The sequence below is a fragment of the Grus americana genome, chromosome 1 (assembly GCF_028858705.1).
Source record: "Grus americana isolate bGruAme1 chromosome 1, bGruAme1.mat, whole genome shotgun sequence".
Lineage (NCBI taxonomy): Eukaryota > Metazoa > Chordata > Aves > Gruiformes > Gruidae > Grus > Grus americana.
The window spans coordinates 138731289-138740890 of NC_072852.1; the positions used below are offsets into that span (position 1 = coordinate 138731289).

A 9602-nucleotide genomic window follows, 5' to 3' on the forward strand; every position below is an offset into this window, starting at 1 on the left:
TGTCTGATACAGCTTCTTCTTGAAAGACACCACCTCCAGCTGGGGCATGAATTCAGCACTGATTCAGGAGACAAGAACTTGTATCTACTAAATCAACAACAAAACTTCTTGCAACAGTCCAGGTTTCACTTGGAAATCTTGCTGAAATACCAGTCAAGCCCAGCCTTGATTAGCCTACAATGAGATCATAGCTTGAGGATGTATGGCTGTAGGCCCTTGTAAAGCTGATACTAAAAAGGAATTTATTTAAATGATACATCAATCTTTCTTGAAACACATAATGTTTTCATATTTATTAATGTAATAAGGATAAAGCTGACTGCAGAACAACTTCAGAGTTCCCAAGGATATTGTTAGTACAGGGAATGAAATTACTTTCTATCCATCACCCACAATCAATGCTGTGACTGATGCTACAACAAGTTGTGCATCTCAGATAAGAGTCATTTTAAAGTAAAAGTAATCAAGATAATGCAGCTATGGGAGATTTTCACAAGATTCACACTTCAGTATCTTGACTTTTCATTTTCATTACTTCCAGTAAAATCTTCTACTTCAGCTTTTACTTTGTTTCTTTTTAAAAAGTGAGGCTTGTGAGATTTCTAATTAGAAGTCCTCAAACTTGTCATTTCACCTTCTGTTGAAATACACATGTTGCTATAAAAAGCAAGTCCTTTATTTCAAGATGTCAAATTAGGCAAGAACAAGCTGCCTTTAGGCAATTTTTTGGAATGTTATCATGCACACACGCAGAGATCAGAAAAAATGTAAAGCATTTTCTTTAAAGGGACATTATAAAAATAATAGTAAGCAACACAGCGACAATGCTAAAAGGCTTTTTTCTTAAGTATTAGCAATACCACTTATACGTGGGTGGGGAAAGTTTTAGAAGACCAGCTATGTTTAAAGATCGAGCAAGCCGTATCATGCACCGTTTTTCTCTGTGGCTACTGCAGCAACAAAAAGGACAAGGCGGGGGGGTGGTGGAATTGAAAGGCTTACGCCTGGCAGGTGAACTTGACATTCTACCTACCTGGTTCAGGACTATTTCTCCGAGTGTTGTTCCAGTTCCAGAAAGAGAAGCTACCCCGAAGCAGGGAAGCCTGCCCACCCCGCACTGGCCGGGCCACTGCCGGGCCCCAGCAGCGCGGCAGCCAGCTGCCCTCTCCCCGGGCCAAGTGCTTTCCCTCCCCGCATTCCAGCAGCGGAGCGCTCGCTTATCCCCCCGCGGAGGCTGGGCGCATTTTCCTGTCTTTAGCACGCCTTTCCCTCCCCGATTATTGGTAGTTTGGTGGGTCAAAGGACAGTATCGTTTAAATTGACTAGATTTCCAGCTAATAAATTCCCAAATAGTGTTTGCAGCTCTTCTTGCCCTAGACTCTCCCTATATCCGTCGTAAAAAATTTCCCTGTCAGCGAGTGAAATAGCCACGCAGAGAAACTAACACCCAAGAGGCGTGCTACACAGAAAATGCTGCAAAACGAACAACACAGACTTGCTCACTAATTTTTCAATTACAGTATTTTCTGGCCATGATGATAGTTGTCCCATATACGCTAAGGAAAGCAGGAAATATTTACACCACAGGCTTCCCAGCATTTACATAAAGGTGCAACTTTCTTCAAAGGCTGATCTTGCTTTTTAGACAACGGTAAGAAAGGACCCAGGCAGAATTTTAGAAATCCCCCTTAAGTAGCTGCTATCTGAGACTCCATTCACACCTTGTCACATTCCTCCCCTTAAAAAGTGGCAGTTGGCGTCATCCATCCTCACTTCCCCAGAGCCCCCCGGACTAGAGCAAGACAGAGCTCTGTAGCCAGCTCACACTTCAGCACAGTTTGAATTCACAAAACCAGGAGGTTTTCCACAGGTATCCTAAAGGATTCGGTTTTCTTGGATCCCCCACTGACCAGCCACCAGCCTACCCGAGAAGGGATGGCACATGCCACAGGGAGCGGAGAAGTGCAGGTGAAGCAGCATACCCTCTACCCCGGCAGCCCAGGGACCCCCGTGGGTGCTCAGAAAGAGGGTAACCCCAGTTCAGGGCTCTCTTCAGCCAAGAAGAGACAAATGTTACATCTCCTGCTGCAAGGAGGGATGTTTTAACCACCTGGTATTAAATTATTCTTCCCAGTAGCTTTCCTCCACTACAAGCAGTACAGAAAAACAACAGACTCAACACCAAGATGGGTGGGCCAAATCAAGAGGAAGAATGGGATTGGAACTAGATGATCTTTGAGGTCCCTTCCAACCCAAACCATTCTATGTTTTTGCAGCTAAAGAACTGTAGTCCTGGGGACATGAGCTCCGGTCGCTGGTTTCAAAACTAGTTCTATCCACTTGCATCCAACAACAGCAAATGAAAATACACTCCAAAATTTAGACCCAAAGATCCAGGTCATCTCTTCTTCCTAGGTGAGCTCCGATGGACCCAGATTTCACTTCCACGCAGCAGCACGGTTTCAGGAGGTATCAATGCTGTGGTTCCACTTAATTATTCCTTTGCAACAGACCCAGTTTACAAGGTTCCCATCCCCAGACTTCTCTCCACATACCACAGCCACATCCTCATGCCACAAATACTTAAGCCTGTTACTTAACACCTAGGTAACATTATGAATAAATATCACTGATCAGTCTTTAGATGTAGCCCTTATTAGCCACTACCAGAAAGGTGGAATTATTTGATTTGGCACTTGATAGCTAGTACATACATATTAAGTAGCTCTTTTCTCCTTTCCTCAAATGCTCCTGGGTTTGATACATTGTAATTCAGGATACTGGTAAGAGGCCGACAGACATACAATCATTTTTCAGCATATACATCTACTGACACTGACTGCTGTTTCTTGAAAAAGCAGCAGTAGGGAAGAGATCTAGAAAAAAAGATGTTTCAAAAGTCCCAACTTGGAAAGTGCATCATGCAGTTGTTTCAAAGGTGGGAGAAGGAAACCAACTGGACAACTCACAATAAAACCAACTGAAAAATAAGATTAGAAGAACTTCTCCTGTGGATAAAACAGGTCTGGTTGACCTCTGATACTCTCTGTGCACTTATAAAATGGGAACAGGCAGAATCCACAGGACCTGTAGACAAAGCAGATATATCTTTCCTACAGATCTTGATCAAAATGTGCTTTGCTAATGTAGATTCCCCCCCCCCCCAACTACATATGGATCTATTTTAACGTGTTTTCACTGTGCAACATGAAAACTGTCTTAACAGCAAAACTAACAGTTATTGGGGATAGGGGTTAATTCAAAACACACCCAGATGAAAAATATTTTCCAGAAAACACGATGTATTTCTTTAATTCATGCCCAATACACTGAGATTAAAACTGCAGTATATATAAAAAAAAATGAGAAAAAAAAAAGCAACCAGAAAGTACATATATATATATCTCCAGGAGCCTCCTCTCCATCTTCGGAGCACAGATTTGGTCACTATCCACAAGACTTTTCGTTTACAGAAGGCGATATAAAAGGTTACTCTAATTATTTTGAATTTGCAAGCGCAACAGCAGCAGAGAAAACTCAGCCTCAGAGCTGGGAGTTTCAGTCTCCATGCTCCGCTGGGCCAGGAGCCCGGAGGCAGGCAGGCCAGGGCCCAGCACAGGGTCTCGGGATGAGCCGGCAGCAGCGGGGTCCCCCAGCCACTTACCAGCGCCCGCAACGACTGCGCGGGGTTTGTGTTGGGGAGTAAGAGCGACCAAGAAAGAGCAGGTCGGAGCCGCCAGGCTGACGGCACCCAACAACCTGTTGCCCGGATGCGCCCCGTGCCGGCGGCGCCTGCCCCAGCACCCACAGCCACCCGCTCCCCGGGCGCTAACGGCCTCGCAGGGCCCTCAGAGCAACCGCCGTCAGGGAGCCGGGCCGGCGGCACCTGCGCTGGGGCCGCCGCCACAGCCGCCCAGCCCCGCGGTGCGCCCCGGGCTGTGGGCAGGCGGCGCGGCCGGGCCCGCTGCCACCGCCGGGCTGTCACCGCCGCGGGCACACCAAAATGGAGGCGGGCGGACCCACCACCCCTGCCCCCTCGGTGCCTCTCACCTTGGTGATGATGAGGGGCTCCCCGTGCTCTCGTCCGCCCTTCAGGGTGAAGCCCCAGGGGGCCCCGCCGGTCAGCAGCACCTCCACCAGCTTGTAGCTTTCCGCTGCCCGCTGCTCCACCATCACCACCACCGGTTCCACCAGCACGGCACCGAGCCGCGGGTCGCCGCCGGCCAGCCGCTCCCGCCCGCTCCGCAGCCCCACGTCCTCCATGGAACCCCCGCGCCGCCAGCGGCGCCCGTCGGGGCTGGGGACGGGGCTCGCCTGCCTCTGCCGGCCGCTCCCCGGTGCGCGCCAGCCGGCAGCAGCCCGTGGAGCCACCTACCCGCCCCGCAGCGCCGTCCAGCCCAGCCCCATCGGCGGCGAGAGAGGGCTGCTCCCGCCCGCCCCCTCCTCCTCCGCAGCCCGCGGTATTGTCTCACGCGGAGGCCAGAACCCGGCGGCGGGGGGGCGGCTCCAACTTGTGGCAACTTGGCGGCGGGGCAAACGCCGCCGAGCAACGCGGGAAGCCGGGAGGAGCGCGGCGGGGCGAGGCGCCCCCGTCTCCCTCCCTCTCGCCCCGAAAAAGAGGGCGAAACCCGCTTTCCACCGCAGGCTTCCCCAACGGGGAAGCCGCTCGCCCCTCCCCAAAAGCGGGCAGCCCCGCAGCGCGGTCCTCCCGGGCGAGGAGGAGGAGGGGGAAGAGGAGAGCAGCCCCGGGCCAGCAGCCAGACAAAGGCGGCAGCAAGAAGGTCCGTGAGCCCCGAGTCACCCCGGGGCCGGGGCCGTGCCGCCACCCGCCCCGCCACACGCGGAGACGGCCGCGCTTCTCCTTCGCCCCCCCGTCCCCAAACAAAAGCGGCGAGCAGGTGGAGGGCGGCCGCGCCACTCTGGACCCACGACAGCGGGAGGGGGGGAAGGGGGACGAGGGGAAGGGGCAGCCGGCGGCTGCGGCCTGCCCCCGGCCAGGGACGCTCCGCCCTCACGGTGCCAGGCAGCGGGGCGGCCGCGCCGGCCGGGGAGCGGGGGAGAAACGAGGGGCGGCTCTTCCCGCCTCGCCGCGGTGCTTGGGGAGGGCGGCCAGGAGGGGGAGGGTTAAATGGTGGGGGCGACGGGGCGGGAGGAAGCTGGGCAACATGGAGGGCAGGTCAGGGGGCAGCCGCGGCGGGAGCCGAGGGAGGTGCTTGCGCCTGGCCGCTGCCCCCGCCCCGTACCGCCCGCACCACCTGTGGGGCGGGAGGGGCCCCAGCGTGTGCCGGGCCGGGCCCGCCCGCCTCGCTCTGCTTCCGAGACCCTCTAGCGGCAGCCGGGGGCGAGGCGGGGCCGGGCTGAGGGGAGGTGAGGCGAGGCCCCGGCCCCGGGAGGACTGAGGGGTCAGAAACGCGGCAGGGCCAGGCCGGGCTTGGCGGCGGGACGGACCGGTGGTAAGGGCAGGTGAAGCCCACAGCAAAAAAAAAAAAAAAACAAAACCAAAAAACCAAATGGAAAACGATTTGGCTGCACAGACAGTCCCAAACATAAGTTCAGCTGCAAAAAGACCATCAAAAAAGTTTGATGGAGGAGTGTGAGGCAGGACTAGAAGTGCTGGTCTTAAGGCAAATCTTATTTTACAGATGGGAAATAAATGCAGGGTTTGGGGTTGCCCGATATCTTCACTGAATTAGTGGTGGGGCTGGGAGTGAAATGCTGATTTCTTGCTGGACTTCATTCTCTTGGCTTAATTGCATTGCTTTATGGGAAGTTTCAGTGGCTTAAATTACCACCAGACTTGGCCTGGAGTAGGAGTACCAGCACACAGCTCTCCTTTGCTTTCACTGCCAAGCAGGTGAAGTACTGCTTGATCTAAGAAATGGGGAAATCTGTCTTTTAGTTTCCAAAAGACTAGTGAAGCTCAAGATGCTTCCACATTTGACAGTTTCAGGGAGGTGCCTGGTATATGCAACGGGATTTCAAGGTTTTATATATAAGTGACAGTTCACGTATTTTCCTTCTGAAAGTGGCCATTATCCTTACATAGTCTGACCCTCTAAATCCTGGTTCAGCTGATTTATTCCTCAGAAGATTCTCCTGCCTTCCTCTAAAGGCAGCAATTCGTTTATATAATATCTTCAACATTACCTACAGTACGTGTCTCTAATACCCAAAGAAAACTTTAGTTTTGGGATTGAGAGCATCTGAGGTCATCAGTCACAGTAGCAGATTGAAGGACATCTAGAGATAGGAGATGAGGATGAGTGTTGTTCCCTCAGTTGGAACCACGGAGGCAGGGACCCAAATGGCATCAACTTATGCATACTTCTGTGAGGATCCTGCTAAATCCAAACCTTACACCAAACCTATGTATTGCCTCAAGTTATGTAAGGCCTCAAACGACTTGCAGATTCTCAGTCAGATTTCTTCTCTCATTCTTTTCTACCATATAGACAAGTGCTGTTTATAAGACAAATAATGTAAAAAAAAAAAAAAAAGCAAAACACAGGTAAAGGGAAATTAGTTTTCTCCATGTTCTGTCTCCAGTTGTCCTTGGCATCTGAGACAAAGTCTTTAGTTATGTTTGCATAATGCATACAAGGTGGTCTGCTCAACAATGTATACTCAACCTATAGTTGAGTTTTAAAGACCTGCAGTATACAAGTTTGTTGTTTGTAAGCATAATGGTGGAAGAAAGATCCAGAATAACAGTTTGAACTCTAGTGTATCCCCAGGTATGCACAATGAATGAAATGGAAATAAAATAGCTTACATCATAAATGAGAAGAGCAAATTGTGATTCCAGAAATGTCTTCTCTGTTTGTATCCCCTCTTTTTCAACTGCCAAACATTCATTCGTCTTCATCTCGGAACTTTTTGTTGTCCATAACAAATTAAAGATTTACATTCCTGTTCTGGCTTTTTGGTTTGGTCTTATAAATCAGGACTGAAGAATGATACAGAAATCTGAGCACAGATTTTAAAACTGGAATATCTAGAGCCAGGAACTGACATCTACGCTAAGGAAGCCAAATGAAAACCATCGAACTCTGCTAGTGTTATTCCATCAGTGGAAGATGTGCACATGTAACTCTTGGGAAAGCAAATGCTTTAAGAAATAATATCTGAAAGTTTTCATGTACCATATTAAGACAGACCTCAGTAAAGAATGATTTTCTAGCTAATGCTTGCTTAGAGCCTGATGGTCTGACACAGTTGTCAAGCAGATCTTCAGCCTGTGTCTGACAGTTCAGAAATCAGACTTCTTTATTTTGAATGACACTTTTTTGTCTTTTCTCCTTTAATGTTACCAATGGAAAACTGAGAAACCACTATGTAAAGTTCCTCATGCATGTAAATTTTGCCAGACCAAAGCAAGACGGGAATTCTCTTTTGTCATATTTTGGTCAAATTTTTCTTCACATCTTTTATATCCTCCTTCTCTGTGGGATTTGAAGCTTGTTTGCAACCCAGTTGGAGGCTTGTACTCATGCTCTTCTTAAAATATTGTGATATTTTTATTACTTGAATTTCTGCAGCTTCTGCCAGCCTTCATAACGTTTTGGACAGTCATAAAGAACAGAGGATTTAGTAAATGTATTCTAAAATATTACTTTTGTGTGATACAAAAACCAATAACTGTATTTCTCTAACAAAACCGTCAGTGACAAAACCCCCAGTTTTGTCCCATACATCTTGTTTCACTTGTCAAATGTCTGAGTGTTCAAAAGTTAGCAATACAAGGTAGAAATGCATGGTAAGATACATCAGAGTGCCATGAATGTATCAAAGGAAGTAATAGGCTTTTTCACACTAAGGACAGAGAATGATGCAGCTATGACCAATGTGGTATAAGAGGTATTCCCTTCTATAATAACATGTGTTGTTGATATTATCAAAGATATTTTACAGTGGTACACAAAAGTTACCCAAACGCCTCCTCCTGCCATGCCAAAGGAACAATCAGACTTTATTAGGGGATGGTTCCCACAAACCCAGTTTGCGAGTCCCTGCCCCATAACAACAAAAGCTTTCTGCAGTAACCCAGGCTCCCTCCACAGGACTTATTCTGTCTTCCTACCTTGGTACTGGAAGCTTAATTAACAATTTCAAGTGAAATTTTGTTCTACAGAATTTACTTGACCTTCATTCTTTCTATTGCACAGATTGCATACCTGTTCCCTACTTAGTCATTGACATTACCAAAACTCTGAATAGCTTCCTCTATGGCAGGATTTTTTTTAAGCACCGTCAGGCTCAGTGTGCTGTTAAGGCACAGCCTGTTTCACCTTTGTGGCTGTACACCACATATCTTTTGCTTAAGACACCCTGCATGGAGTTGCGCCAGGATACCTGCAGGATGACTCTAGAATAGGATGTTTTACTTTCAGTCTTGAGAGCTTTCATTGTGCTGGACCTTGCGATGCCAGCAGGGCTTTTTTTTTTTTTGTCCCAGCAGCTGAGAAATTTGAAAGAAGTAGAGGCTTCTGACTCATAGTCATGGAGTAAAGAACTGAGGTGAGTTAAGCCTTTACAGCCTCCCACTGCTCGTTACCACTCCTTTCCTGGAGCTAACCACCAAACATCACAGCTTGGTGAAGAGACAAAGTGCCTCTGCCTCAGCCATTTGAAGTAAAAAACTGATGCCCAGGGGCATGCATGTTTCATTGACAATTTCAGTTAAGATGCTGGGCTATGAAACGGAGCAGCTGATCCATGGCACATGTTCTGCTCTGTCAGCTCAGTTACAGGGGTTGCGACCTCTGGCAAAGAGGCAAAGGAGACTCGCATACGTCCTCAGTGGCATTTGCCAGAATGACCTAGCTATTTAATAATTGTACTAACGCAGCTTCTGTGTAATCAGCTGCCATAGTTGCTGAAGAAATATCACTTTACTCACCAGTGATGGAAGAAATGTTGATAGATAGAACACGTATGTATAGTGTGATCTCTACAGTGAAGATGAAAAGATTCAAAAAACCCTTTTCTGAAGGCTAGAGTTTTGTGAGAATACTGTGAATCCAGTGAGAGTACTGCCAGAACTCAGGGGAAAAATGGATTACAAGATACGAGTTATGGACTTGCCTATCTTGTTCCCAGAGAGCTCTCTATAGACCTCAATTCCACTGGCACAGCAATCTGTAATATTACTGTTGAAATCTATAGAGCATGCATGCACATGTTCTATGTGGAGCAAAAGTTATCCTATATAGTGTTTATGGTACATTTAGCAAAACATACAGTGAAACATAGAATCATAGAATGGTTTGGGTTGGAAAGGACCTCTAAATTTCATGTAGTCCAATGTCCCAGTGTCAGGGACATCTTTCACTAGATCAGGTTGCTCAAAGCCCCATCTAACATGACCTTGAAGACTTCCAGTGATGGGGCATCTACAATTTCTCTGGGCAACCTGTTCCTGTGTCTTACCACCCTCACAGTAAAGAATTTCTTCCTTAGGCCCAATTTAAATTAACCACCTGTCAGTTTAAAACCATTGCTCCTTGTCCTGTCACTACAAGCCTCAGTAAAAAATCTCTCTCCATCTTAGAAGCCACCTCTAGGTACTGGAAGGCTGCTACAAGGTCTCCCTGGAGCCTTCT

General features: G+C 48.2%; 1 protein-coding gene across 2 annotated transcripts in view; it reads right to left on the reverse strand.

Annotated features, from left to right (window-relative positions):
- The window catches only part of SHROOM2 (shroom family member 2), a 131368-nt gene extending 127004 nt beyond the window's left edge, over positions 1–4364 (reverse strand). For both annotated transcript variants that reach the window (XM_054835790.1, XM_054835781.1), the window contains exon 1: positions 4051–4364. In XM_054835790.1, coding sequence (XP_054691765.1) covers positions 4051–4263 — 213 coding nt within the window. In that variant the 5' untranslated portion in view covers positions 4264–4364. The remainder of the gene's footprint in view (positions 1–4050) is intronic.
- Positions 4365–9602: the final 5238 nt, after the last annotated feature.